Below are 17717 nucleotides of genomic sequence, written 5' to 3'. Positions count from 1 at the left end.
TAGAGCAGTGGTTCTCAACCTTCATAATGCTGTGACCCTTTAATACAGTTTCTCTCATGTTGTGGTGACTCCAACCATAAAATTATTTTTGTTGCTACTTCATAACTGTAATTTTGCTACTGTTATTAACTGTAATATAAATATCTGATAAGCAGGATATCTGATATGTGATTACTGTGAAAGGGTCATTCTACCTCCAAAGGGGTTGTCCCCACAAGTTGAGAACTGCTGCCCTAGAGTGCCGGTCAGAGCCCTGATCCTCCAGCCACTTCTCCCAATCCCTTTTCCTATTCAGGGGATAAAAGAGCTAATTCAAAAGTACTCCCACTAGCTAAAGTTGGGGCAATTCACTCATCAAAATAAAAAAAAAAAGAATAAAAGTAATAAATGATGAAGACTGTACTTGACTGTAGAATACTGAACAAGTCTATGGTGACCTAGGGAAGACAGTACAGGCAGCCCTCCTGTGCAAATATCCATACCTTGTCAGCCTTCCATCTTCATGGCACCTTCTCAAACCCTAGGATCTCCACTAAAATTACTCTCCTGCCCCACATCCACCATACCCCAGTTTCCTTACGTTCCCTTTAAGTAGCAGACCTCTTGTCTCTATTCATACAGCACTCACCTTTGGCAGCTCCTTGATTCCACTAGAGTCTGGCTCACACCTTGTATCTCACAACACCAGTGCTCACACAAACTGCCTTGTCACATATGGCACTGAAAGAACTGGCTAACGAGTAGAAAGGCAAGTATGCCGGTGGCACGAAGTTCTGCAGAGAACACTGACACAGGGCTGGGGACCTAGCCAGGACTTCACACAGCAAGGTCCCATGCAGACAAGCCAAGCTGTGTGTTACACCATGCTTAGACTAATTTTACATTCCTGGGCTTGATCCCAAGGCCAGCCTCAAACATCACTTCCTTGGGGACACTTGGCATTGTCAGGCCTTTTCAAAGATTTGGGACACAGTCCCACAAGGTAAAGGCAGGAACCTTCAGTAGGGACACTGCAGTCCAAAACTGTCGAGGGCTGCTGAGACTGTGTCTCTTCTGCTAGCTCAATGAGGGAAGAAAAGGAGTACCATGAAAAGGCAACTAAGAAAGTGCCTGACCCTAAAGGCCACAGGCAAAAGCCAGAGGCCAGGCCATTCCTCCTGTTTCTACCTATTTACCATCCATGACCTCTGGGGGACAAGCTCATACACAGAAGTGAGTCTCATGCCTTCCTGACACACCAAAACAACAAAATACATCATCCAAAAATCACTGGGCCCAAAGTAGAACACAACATAACCACATGGACTTAACTGTACATGGCCCATGACCCTGGCAGGAATGTGCCCACTAAGGATTGTGGGAGCAACTGGATGAAAACTGCAGCCCAGATGGTCAAGCATGCTGGCAAAGAGAACCTTCAAAGAGAAAAAAAAAAAAACAGGTGTGGCTATGGTCCATGGCACAGACACTGACAATGCCAAGTGGAGGGGCCATGGGTCACAATTGGTCTGAATGCCCTATTGAACAACCTCTTCCTTCTCTCTTTAACCTTTTGTTTTTATTTCAATTGTTTCTACTTCCGTGTTCCCAGGCACCATCCCATGAAGCTGCAGTGAACACCAGCGGGCGTGCCCCAGCTGAGAAATCCTATACAGAAAGAAAAACAAACAGGAGGTAGGCACAGAATGGAAGGAACTTCTGGCAAGGCAGAGAGGAGCAGCTAGCACCTTCTTCTGCCAGACTGGCCCACAAGACAGGGTGCACAGAAATTCCCACCAAGAAATGCCCAACGACCTTACCCCAGCACTCTTTCGGTTACACAGTAGAGCAAGGGAGGGTAGATAGTGCCCACTAGGACCTGAGCTTGTCCACCCTGCCGACAGTCTGAGCTTCCCTCAGGGCTGTACGGCACATCTATACAAACACAGGAAGCGGGGTTTAAGTGTGTCTGTTTCCATGGCCACTGCAAGGAAGATACAGGAAATGCTGGGCTACCAGGACCACTGATATAGGCGTTCCCCACTGAGTTGGCCTTTAACATGTGCTATACCAAATGACCGTGGCAGACCACAGCTCCTCCTGAGAGGAAGTCTTGCAAGTAAGTACTCTCAACTGTCATCCCACAAGCAACAATGAATGATAGCAAGGTCTAAAGGCAGCCTGAGAAGATGCCTGGCTGGGCAGGTACAGAGTATGGCAGTATGAATCAACAGTTGGATTGAGGATCCACTAAGGAAAGCAAGCACTGGCCTCACACACTTTTACAGGGAAGCACAGCCGTGCCATCTAACTGTCCCCAGTCAACAGAGAGCTCTTCTTCAACACACCACTGGCCTCACCCTGCTCAATGCTGGCCAGCTTGAGGATGCTTGTATATGAGCTCCTAGGGGACATTCTAAGCAAATAAGAGTGTCCTGAAGTACACAGCACTCACAATCACTGGGGTTTTTTTGTTTGTTTTTTGTTTTTGTTTTTTAAGGGAATGGGAACACAAAAGACCCAAGCAGATACCTTTGCAAGCCCAACCCAGATGACTACCTGGGCAGCCCCTCATGGAAAGAAGCTATTCCTGAGGGGTGTTCCGAGAATCACATCTTTCAGTGGGACCATCTACTAGAGAGCCTGGCTCCAAGAGATGGCATCTCCATCATGCCTTTAGGCCTCTTGCAGGTATCCTCTCCACTAACTATGCCTCAATCTTTTAGGAAGATTCCTATACTCTACTTCACACTCACTCAGATCCTTGATACTTCTATTGTGCTTGCCCTGTCCTCCTCTGCTAGCCTTAGCTTTCAAAACACTGACCTTGGAGCCATTGAAAACCTTACCCTCAGCATAGGGTATGGGATCCTTGGCTGGGGAAGGAGTACAGTTCACTGTCCTAAAAGATTGGGTTACAACATCATCAGTCATGACTGCAAACTTTCAACAACCACCTCAACAACAACAGAACATACAAGTCTCCTCACAATTCCTGGTGGAACAACAAATGGACACAGTTGCTGATATCCATCACTGAATCTATCACAGAACAGGTCTCATGACTCCATTTATACACTACACTGGAATAGAGTGGATTGATGCGGCCTCTTGTGGGGGTGGGGACCTGCAGCAACTAGAGGGCTATTCAAAGAATGATGGTAATGTTCCATAATGGGCTGAGGATGGCATGGTAGGGGGTTTGCCCAAGATGCTGAAGGCTGTGGGTTCCACACCTAGCAACACACATATGCAGAAATTTTGTAAACTAAATTAAATCATGGTCATAGTAACAAAAATCTATAATTTTACTAAAAATTACCTAATCATATACTTAAAACAAGCAAACTTGGTGGTATGTAAACCATACCACATGAGGCTATTCAAACAAAACCTACAGACTCTGGCAAGCCCAGTCAGAAGTCAGTCACCAGAAATACTCTCCCAGGAGATAAAGCCTTTTACCCCATGCCAAACTTGCAGACACCTACACACAACTGCTCAGAGTAGAAGACTACTGAAAGCTGCTCCAGAAAGGCTGGAAAGCCCTAAGGCCATTTAGTTTTTACCTGTTAGCTGAGCAAGAGCAGACCTCCAAATGTACACTGTATGAACCGCCAACACCAAGTTTAATCTCCTGACAGCACCCAATGCCTGAAGAGTAACAGGAGAGCATGACTGGGAAGGGCCCTTGTAGTTCTACAAGAGTCAGGAACACGTGGAAAGGGAGCCACAGGGCAGGCTGGAGAGGGACTACTGGAGGGGGCAGAGTCAGGAACACATGGAAAGGGAGCCACAGGGCAGGCTAGAGAGGGACTACTGGAGGGGGCAGAGAGAGGTTCAGTAAGGGTTGCTGGGCAGGAAGGTCAATTTGCTATTTTCAGGGGAAGAGGAAAAAGTGTGTACTTCTGAGTCCCAGAAATTCAGGAGCTTCTGGACTGCTTTCCACTAGATAAAATCCAAACTACACTCAGACCTTCTGCTCAAATGCCAGCCCCTGACAGGAAAGATTCAAGAGTTTTCTAAAGTATCACACAATTTGTTGAGGTTCCCTCTTCCAAATCCTGAGCAGCTTCTCCTTAGGTGTTACGCATTCTTGGGTGTCCAGAACAGAACAAAGATTCACTATACAAAAGTTGTAACCTTTTCTAAAAAGAGCTGAAGGTGGTCTGACTAAATACACTGCTTAACAAGAAGCTCAAAGTTTTTCCAAGCAGAGGAAACCAACAGCACAAGAGGCAGCTAAGAGCCACACCTACAGCATTCTCCAGAAAAGTCCCAGCAGGTCCACTACCAAGTCCCAACGTGCCAAACTCTGCTCTGGCTATCCCAAGCATGTTTCCCTGTAGGGCCTCCCTTCCTCTGAGCAGCTGAATGCAAAAGATAAGGCTGTGAGATGCTCGCAGTCCCAGCTTGATCCTCATCCAGCTAAGAGGAAGATGTGGTTTTCCACTTGCATTTTTGTAGAGCACTGGCTCTAACAATTGCTGGAAAAGAACGCTACTCTCACACCCATTACTTGGTCCATGCAACATGAAGCAATCCAACAAAACCTCTACTTTAAAGCAAGCAAGCAAACAATCCTTCTCAAAACACAACCACTGTATTCTAAACTCCTCAGTGACAATGTATGGTCGGAATTTAAGAAAATTATCAAGATACAGTAAAAGATGATACTTTTCTCCAATTCTTCCAGACGAAAACTAGTTAAAGGATTAAATGCAGATAAAGTTCCAGCCCTGAGCAAACAATGGGCACTCGGGAGGAAAAAATGGCTTCACTCCTTACTGGCCACCTTGCCAGCTCTCACCCAGGGATCAGAAGACAAAGTGGATGAGATCTCTGGGTGTGTGTGGAGTGGCAGGAATCTCTGAAGCACACTCTAAAACTTTCATGTCTTCCTAGTTTTATAGCAATACAATGAAAGCAGGATGTTTCCTCTATGTATCGTGCCTCTATCCTCCAAAGACATCAAGGAGGAACTGTATCTGACCACTAGGGAAAAAAAAGGATTTTTAGACAGGTACTGTATAAAAGAACTTAGGAATGCCAATATCCAGTATGCAATCTGTGACACTTAAGAACACGAACACAAAGATAATTACCCTGCAACCAGATCCCTCTTAAAAATCTCCACTGCCCTTTGCAACCACATCTCTATTTTTTACAGTGAAGCTGAGATTCCTTCCTTTCCTAAAGCCCCAAAAGCAGAAGCAGCTTCCAGCTATATGCTCTAGGGCCTAGACGGACCCTATCCTAGGGTAAGAGATAAGGGTTCAGCTGTCCCTTCCCACAGGGCTCCTTGTTCCCAAGGAGTCACAAGAACCAGTGCCTCCAAAGACTGATGATGGTTAATGTATGCTTATTTGCAATGCTGACTCAGCCCCCACAAAAGTCCTCAGTCAGTTTCAAGACTGGCTTCTGGTCGGTCTGTAGGCAAAAGGCACCTGCCACTCATGGGTATGGCCCTGTAAAAATAACACGTACAAAAGTGGACAGCTTCCTCAGCGACCCAGCTGAAGATCCAGGTCTCTTGCAGTGGAACCGTTTTCGCAGGTAGGCCAAGTTATCTTCAATGCCGGCTCCCTCCACAGAGGCACAAAGGGAGACTGCACTGAAGAGGCTGGACACAGCTCTGTGTCCTGCACTTAACATCCCTGGGCTTCAGAGACCTTGAAAATGAACAGGACAGATCCCAGGCCAATGCCTACTGTATGCCAAACATGTGCCGGCCCTTATCTCTGTTCACCCTTCCATATACCTGTACTGAACATTCCACAGCTTCCATCGAACACGCAATGCTTTAAAGCAAGGCTTGAGAGGAGGACACAGCTAGTAAGCAGAGAGGAGTCGGTGACAGTGCTGCCTCTTAGAGAAACCAGATGGGCCTGGTCCCCTGTGTCACCTAAGTGGCACAATGTGACTCCTGGCCTCCCTTGGTCTCCTGATTACCCATGGGGTTGCCTGTCCTCTTGGTCCGCCCTCTCCCTAGGTTGCACGCACTGGGGGGAGGTCAGAACCCGTCTCCATCACCTCAGTCATCCTGAAAGTACCACCGCTTATGCTGCCCTCCGCCTCTCCCCAGCTTCTAACTCCAGGGTCCCACGCAGCCATCCTACTGCTGAAACCAAAGGCGGGCAACTCCATGGCTCAGAATGCTTAGGTTGAACCCGCAGCAGGGCCGCGGGCACCGCCACAGGGACGGGGGACTGAGAAGCTGGGAGAGCGCGCGCGGCCAGGAGCGCCCGCCTCTCACTCTCCACAAAAGTAAATTAGAAGAAAGTCATCTGGGCGGAAGAACTTTCGCAGGCCCCGCGAAGACCGACGAAGGACGGCGTCCGGCGTCCGACTCGCGGCCCGTCATCCCGCGGCGAGGGGCCGCGGCCTCTCGGGACAGCGCCTTGGGGACCGGGCCTCGCTCCCGCCCGCCGCCCTCCCGCCCGGCCGGCCTCCCGGCGTCCCGCAGCGGCTGGCCGTCCTTCCGAGCCCCCGCCCCTCCTAAAGCCAGCCGTCCGCCGCCCCGCGTTCGCTACGTTCGCCGCCGCCCCGCACAGCGCCGCGCTGCGCCGGCAGCCGCCACTCACCCCATGAGCCAGTCCATGGCTGCGCGGGGCCCGCGCCTCGCTCGGCCTCAGCCCCGCCGGCGGCCGGAAGTAAACACTCGATGGCTCCCGCCCGCTGCAGGAAGTGACGCGCGCACGGCTTGCTGGGACGCGTAGTCCCAGCGGCCCCTGCGGCCCCGCCCAGGAGTACCTTTTCTCGAGTGGCGGGACCTGGCGGCACCGCGAAACTTGAGACCCCAGAGCACCCAGTACCCGAAGACTGCCCGGAACTCCGGAGCTTCCGGACCCCCAACGTGCGTTTAACTTCAGAACTCCCCGGAAACTCAGACTACCCGGAACTCCGGAATGCCCCAGACTAGCAAAGTGCCTGTAACATCACAGTGAACTTGACCCTGGAGCACACCCGATCCGGTGTTGTACACCCTGGAGTGCCAAGACTTCAGAGTGCCCGGACCCCAGGAGTGACCCTTTCTCCCACAGTGCCCTAATCCGCGGAATGCACAGACCCCAGGAATCTGAAAATTCCTGGAACCTGAGTATCCAGTATCTCAGTATCCAGAAACCCAGTATCCCAGACCTGGGAGTGCCAGACTCAGAAGTGCCTGGAACCCCAGAGTGGCCCCAACCCTGTGTCCCTGAACTGGGAATACTCTGAACCCCAGAGTGCATCCCGAGTATGTGCCCCTTCCTCCGCAGAGCCTCATCCCTGACTGTTTATATCCCTCGTGTTAGCCACCTTAACCCTGTAGCCATCTTTGCCCCACCTAGTGCCTCTACCTGAACTGTTATGACCACATTGCCTCTTCTGTGTCCCCTTGCTTTGCTGTCTGTTCCTTTTCACCCCAACTGTCCACCCGTGTGGACTTGCTTGTCCCCTTTTTGTCCCCTTGCTCCTTGAGCTGTACCCTCTGGCTCTTGGGTGACTATCATCCAGGATGCCACAAGTCTCCTCATTGTCCTGGATATCTGTCCTATTGGTAGCTTTTTCCAGAGCCTGACCAGTATCAGGAACTCAGTGAGTAACTGAAAGACTGGCTCTCCATTCTCCTCTTCACTGTGGAGATGCTCCCAGGATCACACACTTGAGCAGAGGGATCACAACAACTCAGTTCACTAGTGTCTTCAGTGGGGTGTCATGAATTGTGGGTACCAGACCAATAATACCTTCAGGCCATATGCCCACTCATACTTGTACATATACATGTACTTGAAATGGTACTCACTCCTCCCAAAAGAACCATTCCAGCATGCTGGGAGATTTCCCATCCATTCCTCCTTTATAGGCACCTGGAGGGGATGGGTGCTGGTGACAACCAACAGATACCTGAGATGAAACAGTGAGGAAGGAAATACCTAGAGAGAGGAAAGTCACCTAATCAAGATTATATCAGGAGGAAATCAGGTCTGTGCTCTCCTCCATTTCCATTCACATGGCTGCCCATGGTCATACTGAATAACTCCCCCACCCCATAACCACCTTGCTTTTAGCCAACCATCCGCTGGTTGCCTTACAATGTTCCTTTGTCTACTGCTGCGGAGGAGCATCAGTCCTTGGTAAGCCAGCCTGCTTTTGACTGCCACCATCTGTCTCTGTGTGTGTGCGCACACACGCACGTGCACGTGCTTGCCGTTTGAGAAGAGATCATCAAATGCCCTGGAACTGGAGTTCGTTACAAGTAGTTGTGAGCTCCCCAGTGTGAATGCTGAGAACTGAACTCCTGTCTTCTGGAAGAGCAGCAAGCACTGTGAACCCCTGGGCATGTCTCCAGCCCTCCATTTTCTTCTCATTGTAATGAGAATAATAATTCAGTAATGTATTGCTTCATAATAGAGTTACATCCTGAGAATTTCCTTGTTAGGCCATTTTATCCCATACACAGACCTAGATTGTGTGGCCTTTTACACACAGACTACAAGGTGTAAGGTGTTGCTCCTGAGAAACAAATCTGTACAGATGTTACTCTGCACTGTAGGCAACCAGAACATAGTAGAGTCTGTGTATCTAAACAGATCATTTGTACCAACACCATCGCAAACACAAGTAATGGATTATGTAAGATGTAACATTACTAGACAATAGTTTTCAGGTTCATTAAACTCTTATGGGACCACCATCATATATGCTTTTCACCTGTGCCCACAACATTATAGATCACACAAACATTTTACAAGTGTCTAAAAATGTGGCATAAGTATGAGGTCATTGTGTAGGTGGGAAGCAGGGGAGAGTAAGGTGTACCTGAGCATACTAGCTGGTGCAGCAGTCCCCAAGTTCAAGCTTGGCCCTCTTCCCTGGATGATACTGCACTATAGGGCATGCCCAAGCCCAGTTCAAAGGGAAAATACAGATCATATGCTTGTACCAGGACCTTACAGACCATCTGATTGGGAGTTCTATGTCCTAGTGGTAAGATGTTCAACGGCCATGCAGCACTCTTTTGTTTCTAGTACTAAGACCTGAACCTAGGGTCTTCTTCAGGCTAGGCAAGAACTGTACCACTGAGCTATATCCCCAGACTTCTTTATTTTCAGATAGGGTCTCATTGAGTTGGCCAGGTTGGCCTTGAACTTTTTGTCTTCTTACTTCAGTCTCCCAAGTAGCTGAAATTAGAATCCTGCACTACTGTAAGGATGGCTTATGATTCTCTTTAGAGGTAATGTTTTTATCTGGTTGCTTGCTTTTTGTGTATGTGCATGCATGTGTAGTTTTTGTTTAAAATGATGTTTTATTCTTTGACAATTTCACACACCTAAAAAATTTCTTCATATTCAACTAAAACCCCCCTCCCTATCCCTTAGAGCACTTCCAATATTTACCCCCTCACCTTCATGTCTTCTAAAAAAAAAATACACTGAGTGCTGACTGCAGGCAAGTGTGTGCCTATCCATTGAAGCATGGGCAACCTATCAGCAGCCATACTCCCAAAGGAAATGGTTCTTCCTTCCCCAGCAGTCACCAATTACAATAGCTCCTCAGCTAGGGATACAGCCTCATGAGCCCTTCTCCTGTCCATGCTGGAATGTTGACTGGCTTGATCTTGTACTGAATGTTCATAAGTGCAATGGCTCTGTCCTATTCAGAAGACATTGTCTATGTGTTTGAGACAGGGTCTCACTCTGGAATTCATTGCAGAGCCCAAGCTGGCCTCAAATTTACAGCAACCCAGTTAGCTGCCTTAGCCTCCTGAGTGCTAGGGTTTACAGTCATGAGCCATCACACCTGGTTAAAGCTGATGTCTTGGTATTCCCAAACCATGGGAGCCCCCAAATGTCACCTATACCTGAGTTCCTAAACTTTCCTGGGGTATGTGGTATTGTGGGATATTGTACACTGTGTGAAAATGTATTCCTTTGATTGGTGTAATAAAAAAACTGAATGCCAATAGCTAGGCAGGAAGTATAGGTGGGACTTATTATGGGAAGAGAGAGAACTCTGGGAAGAAGAAGGTGGAGTTGCCAGCCAGACATGGAGGAAGCAGCATAAGCAGTATGGGGCAATGAGGTAATGAGCCATGTGACAGAATGCAGATTAAAATAAATGGGTTAATTTACATTAAAAGAGCTAGTGGGGCAAGCCTAAACTAAGGTCAAGCTTTCATAATTAATAGTAAGTCTCCATGTCATTCTTTGGGAGCTGGTTGGTGGGACAGGAAAAGACTTGTTACACTGTCGTGGTTTGAATAAGGACGACTCTCATGGGCTCATCTATTTGAATACTTAGTCACCAGGGAGTAGAACTCTTTAAACAGATTAGAAGGATTAGGAAATGTGGCCTTGTTAGAATGATGTGGCCGTGTTGGAGTAGGCATGTCATTGGTGGTGCACTTTGAGGTATCAAAAACCCATGCCATGCCTAGGCTCTCCTTCTTTCTGTCTACAGATCAGGATGTAGCTCTCAACTTCTCCTCCAGCATCTGCCTCCATACTCCCTGCCTTGAAGATAATGAACTAAACCTCTGAAACTGTAAGCAAGCTCCCAATGAAATGCTTTCTTTTTTTTTTTTAAGAGTTGCCTTGGTCATGGTGTCTCTTCACAGCAATAGAGCAGTGACTAAGCCAAGATAGAGCCCTTTGGTAAGGATATGTGTTATATTAGCATCTAGCCTTTCACTGGTACCTCAGCTGTAGGGTCTACCCATGGGACATCCTAAACATGGTGGGACATGTTTCTGTGGCCATAACTTGAGGAGAACAGCCTTTGAAATGGTTTACTTCTGAGACAAGGTGGTAGCAACAAGAAGTTCATCTATTGTCCAAAAGACGGCATGCTATTTCTGGCACACTCTACTTATTGAAGTGGGGGTCAAAATGTTAGAAACTTAGTTTCCAGGATGGTGGGAGGGGTGTGTCAGAACTTTTAAGAGCCATTTGGTGGGGGCTCCTTTGGCCTCTGCTCTGAAAAAGACTAAGGTAATTCTTGGAGTTGCTTGAAGGTAATTGTTATAAAAGAAGCAAGCATGGCCCTTCCCAGCTCCCTATGCCACTAGGTTTGGTATTTGATCACCATTTCCTACACATGTTTCCACCATTACTGTATACTGTGAGGCACTATAGCCAAGAAGGATCCATACCAGAGCCTGCACCATGTTGTTTGCACAAAACTGTGAGCTAAACAAACCTCCTTTACAAAGTTAACCTGGGTCCGATATTTTATAATACTGACTTAAAGCTCATTGATGCTGAAGGGACCAGTATTTGGCACAAGATACCCTGAGACCAAGTTCTCAGCACAAGGGAGATTTATTTGCCTCAGACGGACAAAGGATAGAGAATAAGAGACAAAAACAGGAGACAGAGGACAAGGAAGAAGGGAAAGGGATCAAGGGAAAGGGGACAGTGATATTTGTCCTAGAGGGACAAAGGACTGCCTCTGGGAAGAGATGACAGATGTGGTCCTAAGCAAATGGCAATTTATAAAGGTAAAAGAGAAAACACTGGGTTAGGATGAGGTGTTTAATTTTGATTAATTTCGATTAGATATGTTAATTAGGGAGGGGGTCTTTTGATTGTGGACTTCAGTACTTTTTTTTTTTTTTGGTTTTTTCGAGACAGGGTTTCTCTGTGGCTTTGGAGCCTGTCCTGGAACTAGCTCTGTAGACCAGGGTGGTCTCGAACTCACAGAGATCCGCCTGCCTCTGCCTCCCGAGTGCTGGGATTAAACAGTACTTTTGATAGCTGGACATTGGTGGTCAGCTTCAGGAGGAGGAAGTGGTCAAATAAGAGAATAGACCTGGTGCCCAGCTTTAGGAATGAAATATAACAGGGTTTTTTTTTTTTTTTTTTTCGCAAGGCAGAGGGAATAGGGGAAGGGCAAGGCCTGCCAGAGTCCCTTCAGATGTACAGATGTGTTTATGGACTACTGGGTTAAAACTATTGATGTGCTCCAATTAAACTCATTTATGTCTTCCAATTTATGACAATCCCATTTATTAACAACATTCCCTGTCCTGTTCAGGGATGGAAACAGGAGTAAAACTGTAATGCTGGACGCTCCCCCTCTATGTCTGTCAGAACTGGGAGAGCGACAGTCACCTCTGGGTTTCTCCAGACATGGAGTTTTGGTTCTGGTTTACCATTTTACCTAGAAGATGGGACATAGGGCTTTCTATTTAGCCCTTCCTTCTTTATACCCACCTATTCATCATTAACAGGTTTGGAGTGCCAGCTATGCACGAGGCATTTATAAGGTGCTTGGAAAACAGAAGTGGAAAAATACACACAAATCTTCCTTGGAAGAGCAGTTGGCTGGCAGAAGTACTAACTGATGAGAAAGAGGAGGGATATACGTGTCAGGAAGTAATGGGCACACTGGAGAATAAAGCCACTGCTCACAAAAGGCAGAGAATGCTGGTTGTTAAAGATTGATGCATGTCTTCCAAAAAAAAAAAAGAAAGAAAGAAAGAAATTGAGAAACCCTGACCCCAAGTACCTCGACTCATGACTGTATATGAAAGAGGAACTGTTATATTCACTGAAGCTGAGGTCACTGTGGAGAGGCCTAACTTAGTGTCCTTATATAAAGGGAAAATTCAGACAGACACTGAAGAGAAAGAGGAGTGATAAAAGTCACCTACAAGGCACAGAGAAACCCAGTGCAAGTACTCCTCACAGCCCTAGTGATTTTGCGTGTCAACTTAGCACAAGCTAAAGTCATCAGAGGAAGGAGCCTCAACTGAGAAAATGCTCCCAGGAGATCCAGCTGTAAGGCATTTTTCTCATTTAATGATAATGGGGGAAGGTCCAGCCCATGGTGGGTGGTGCCATCGCTGGGCTGTTGTTCCTGGGAGGCTGGCTGATCAAGCCATGGGAAACAAGCCAGTAAGCAGCTCCTCTCCATGGCCTCTGTGTCAGTTTCTGCCCTGTTTGAGTTCCTGTCCTGATTTCCTTCAGTGATGAGCAGCAATGCAGAAGTGTAAACCTAATAAACCCTTTCCTCCCCAACTTGCTTATTGGTCATGGTGTTTCGTTGCAGCAATAGAAACCCTAAGACACCTAGGAAGGGCCAATCTTGAGGACACCGAAGACAGGACTCCAAGCCTTCAGAGCTAAGACAACATGTGCCTGCACTTCTAAACAACTTGTTTGGTGGTACATTGTGATGGCAGCCTTGGGAACTGACAGCATAGGTCCGTCCTAGATCCTACCTTTGTTACTACATCCCTTCCTTCTGTCCAGTTTTGAGGGGTCCCTAGGTCAGGACGTGAGGAGTTATTATCTCCAGCTGTCTAGGGGCTAGTCTCCACCCCATACCAGGCAGCCCTTCAAGTCAGGACTTATGGGTCCTCCTGTGGAGTGGAGGGTTGAAGCCTTTGAAACGACACAAATTGAGTGGCCAGATTTTCAGAGGATAAGGTGATCCTGTCCCTACTCTAAGACATATCTTGAGTTCGCTGGGCCCTTCCCTTCTCACAACTCCCTTCCCTGGGGCCCACTCTCTGTTCTGCCTCACCCCAGTCAGAGGTACAGCCAATGTGGGGTGGAAATCTTCTCCTCCCTTCCTCACTGCCACCCTCATGGATGGGGGCTTGGCACAGGGTGGGCAATGTGACACACATTCTCCTGCCCTTGGGAGACTGGGAACAATGGCTGCCTCTTACCTCGGGAGCTGGCTCTGTGCTTGGGACTGTCCCAAGTGAAGCTGAGGGCACCCACAGCTGCTAGTGCCCGCTGGACAGGAGAGAGGGCCCCTCTGTCCTCACCACCCATGAAGGATAGTATTTACTTCATCTTCTGTAAGTCCAGAGATCTGTTTTGGGGAAGAGTTGTAAAGAGACAGACCCAACTGCGATAGTCTGTGACTATCGCAGCCCTGCCAGGCATTGGCTTTCCCAAGGCTTCAATCAGCACCTCAGATGTCCTCCTGGCAACCCATGCTATGCCTCCACTGTATTCTCATGCAGCTCATGGTGGTGATTCTCACGTGGAGACTGAGATGCTCACCTAGGTCAACCCAGGTAGGGAGCTGGGATTCCAGATCATGTGCCTCCATCTTCTTATCCCATTCTGCTTTCCAGAAGGACTCTCCTCCTCGGGCCCGAAAGGACAGTTGAGGTGGCTACCCACAGGAGAAGACTGGATAGCAAGATCTCTGCCCAGTGGCAGAGGAAGGGCTGAGATGTTTTTAAAGACTCCTGTGTCACCCTCTGCAGAGCACAAGTAAGCCCTTTTGTGGTTTACAGGGCATGGTGCTCTGCTTCTGGAGCAGCCAGAGCTCAGGGTGGGCTCATGTATAGTCATTGTTTCCAAGTGCTCACTAGGAGTTGGTGAATGCATCACAAGCAGGCCCTGGGGCAGCCTGGCACTATACTCCATAGAGGTGCAGCCAAGATACCTGGCTGAGGTGGCACAGTGGGAGGTTGCACCCAGGCCCCACACTGTGTGTTGTGTTGCCCAGGAACTCAGAAGCAGAGGCCTGCATCATGAGCTGTTCCTGGCCCTGTTCACTGAGAGCTTGTCTGGTATCTACAGGGAACCATAACAAGCTCATTACAGTTCCTGCCAGCCAAAGTCCAAATGAGATAGCATGCCAGTCAGCATCTCGCTGCTTCCTGAAAGACAACTTGTCCACTGAACAGGGAGCTGCAGCCACCTAAAGAGGTAGTAGACCCTTCAAGAAACATGACGCACATCAAGGTCTCTGTCCCCAAAGGCTCGTATGGTTCAACTTCAGAGGCTGTGCTGCCCCCAAGATACTTGCTGTCACTTCCAAATTTATGCTGGGTTGGAGAGACCCTGAAGTGACTGGTAGGGAATTGTGGGGCTTCCTGAGAATGCCTTAGAAAGGATCACAAACTTGTTGACTTCAGACAACAGAAATGGATTCTCTCCCGATACTGGAAGCCAGAAGCATGAGATCAAGAGGCTACATTGGCCTCTTTCTAGCCCCACTGACTCCTGGCTTTTCTCTGCTGCACACACATAGTTCAGCCTCTGCCTCTGTCTTCATTCAGTGATGAGGCTGAGAGGCTCTATTTATTAGTCAGGGTTCTCTAGAGGAAACAAAATTGATAGAATAAATATAGCATATTAATAAAATGCACATTTATTATATATAGTATATTAATTATTAGAATATATGTAATTATTAGAATAAATATAATATAAAATATAAAATAAATATAATTGCAAATGGAATTTATTTGATTGATTTGTATAATCTGAACGAGGTAGTCAAACAATAACCAGGTTGAGACCCCAGTCAATGCCTCATCAGCTTAAATCTGGTGCTGAAGGCCTGGAGGATTCCTGGAGAGCTTTCAACCCTTAACGGAAAGCAAAAGTAACTGGGTTTTGATAGCAGCAAAGATGGCAGCGATGGCAACAGCAGCAGCAGCATAGTCAATGCACTCATAAGCAAGGAGCAAAGGCATGCAGGCGAAAGCAACACTGCATTCTTCTCAGTCATCTTTCTATCTGGGCTACTGCTGGAGAGTCCATCTAGCCTGGGGTAGGATCTTCCCACCTTGATGAACACTTCCAAGAAATACCTTCACAGACTTGCCCAGGGGCTTATCTCTTATTTGCTGCTAGTTGCAATCAAGTTAACAAGTTATCACAAGGGTGGGTAGGCAAGGGAGGGGAGGCACTCAGTATTTCAGCTAAGTGTGTTGACCTCAGCATAGCCTGTGCTTCAGCAAGCTTGAGTAGCTGGTATTTGAGGCATTTCTGGGAGGTGACCCACTAAGATGAGAGCAGGAAGAAGGCTTGGAGGAAGCCCAAAGACTACCTTTCTCCATACTGACCAACTGGGGCTCACTCTTGTCCATTCCCACCCCCACCCAATGGGTGGATACCACCAAACGCAAGGTCTCTCTGGGAAATCTCTGAAGACACATCCCTGGGCCCTTTTCCTTAGGTTTCAACCTGAAGTTCTGGGTGGGACCCAAGGAACCTGCACTTATAAACATTCCAGAAATGCTGAAATGGGCATCTACAGGGCTGCATGACCACTAGTGACTTTCCTTAGTCTCCTGCCCACAGCTGCCATCAGCTCTAGTAGTGGTTCAAGCGGTCCAGGTGGCTTTCATGACCACAGCTACAGAATGTGCCTGTGACCAAACAAACAAAAACAAAACAAAACAAAAGAGCTGGGTGGTGGTGGCGCACACCTTTAATCCCAGTATTAGGGAGGCAGACGGATCTCTGTGAGTTGAAGGCCAACCTGGTCTACAGAGCAAGGTCTAGGACTGGCTCCAAAGCTACAGAGAAACCCTGTCTCAAAAAGCCACAAAAAACAAAACAAAACAAAAAAAACCAAATGTGCATGTAGCCACCCTCCAAAGCTTATTATTGGTTAGGTTGTATCCCCTGAGATTCTTATTTGGGTCTAATGCCTGGGGCCTCAGAATGTGATCTTACTGAACTTGTGCCCTTAACCATATAATTTAGATGACATCATTTTGGAATATGTGGGAATGTTAATCCCAAGTGACTGGTGACTTAATGGATTCTGGAAGCCCGCTGCAGCTACTGAGGCCCAGCGTGGGTTTTCTCTCTCAGCACTCCTCCATCCACTAAGCAAATTGATTTCTGACTTCTAGTCAGAATTCAGAAAGAAACTCCAGTTGTATAAGTCACCCAGTTCATGAGACTTGTTACAGAAGTCCCAGGAAACACATAGTACCTTAGAGGGAAACTCTCAAATGCCAGGCAGGCTTTTTTGGGTATGACAGGTGGAAACAGACTCCCACCCCAAGACTTGAATGTGAACCCCAAGACTTGTCCACTCAGTATGGAGGGGTTTAAGTGAAGTCTTGAACCTGGCAGCACCTTCCTCTGGGCAGGGAATGGGTGTGCCAGGCTAGGGAGAGAGGCACCTTCTGGAAGGAATTGCAGATAGTCTGGAAGTGGGAGGATTGATAAGGGTGGCTGGGCAAATAGAGTGATGGTGGTAAAACCATCTAGGTGAGCTCAGCAATTCCAGGTCTGAAAGTCCAGGAGGAAATCTGGTTCGAGGAACAATGGGGCAGATGACTGTTGAAACCATGGGTGTGGCTGACCTTTCTGAGAGAAGCCAGACAGCCAACATCAGGTGCAGGTGCAGGATGCCAGCACAATTGAGGCTGCAGACAGGCCAAGGGGAGGGCATCAGACAAAAAGTAGGAAGGAGGCGGGGCTGGAGACCTCGGAAGTCTTGGTCAAGTGTTCCTATTAGTTTGAAGATCAGATCTGTGGGTCATACTGAGTAGAAATGACTATCACTCACGTACCGGCGTCAGCCCTCCTCCTCTCAGACGCGGGCAGCAGGTGGCGCTAGCGGGCTGCTCGCAGCCCTCCCGGCTCCAGGTTGGAGGGAAGGGGAGCGGCAGGTCACCCACAGGCATTGCCATACCATCCTAGTCAGGACAGGTTGTGTGAGGAGAAACGCAGGCAACCATTTTCCTATCTAGTGCAAGGATCTCGAGCTGCGCTAGGTGCAGACCCCAGATCGAGCAGGTTCTCAACGCACCCGTGCTCTCTCGTCTCTGGGCTCTTGGGAGCTCAGGTGGAGCTCCAGCGCAGCAGCACTCACCGCTGAGACTGGGCGGGCCTTGTACGCCTGAGGGCATTGCACTCACAGTGCCAAGCCTTCTAGCCCCAGAGCACTCACTGCGCCCGCTGTTGTGCACCATCTGGGGCTCCGGGAGGGAGCTCTTCCCTGGGGCACGCTCACTCGCTTTTCCTTAGCTAGTCACT

At 48.2% G+C, this 17717-nt stretch overlaps 1 protein-coding gene across 1 annotated transcript in view; it reads right to left on the bottom strand.

Annotated features, from left to right (window-relative positions):
• Window positions 1–6654, bottom strand: part of Mob2 (MOB kinase activator 2) — a 56531-nt gene extending 49877 nt beyond the window's left edge. The window contains exon 1 of the mRNA XM_041667108.1: window positions 6564–6654. Within this exon, the coding sequence (XP_041523042.1) occupies window positions 6564–6580 (17 nt within the window). The 5' untranslated portion in view covers window positions 6581–6654. The remainder of the gene's footprint in view (window positions 1–6563) is intronic.
• Between the last annotated feature and the right edge of the window lie 11063 nt (window positions 6655–17717).

This window comes from Microtus oregoni, unplaced genomic scaffold (genome assembly GCF_018167655.1).
Source record: "Microtus oregoni isolate MIOR12 unplaced genomic scaffold, Mior012 000016F_ref0000370, whole genome shotgun sequence".
NCBI classification, from domain to species: Eukaryota; Metazoa; Chordata; class Mammalia; order Rodentia; family Cricetidae; genus Microtus; species Microtus oregoni.
The sequence above is the reverse complement of the archived record's forward strand: the minus strand, read 5'-3'. Positions and strand labels throughout refer to the sequence as shown.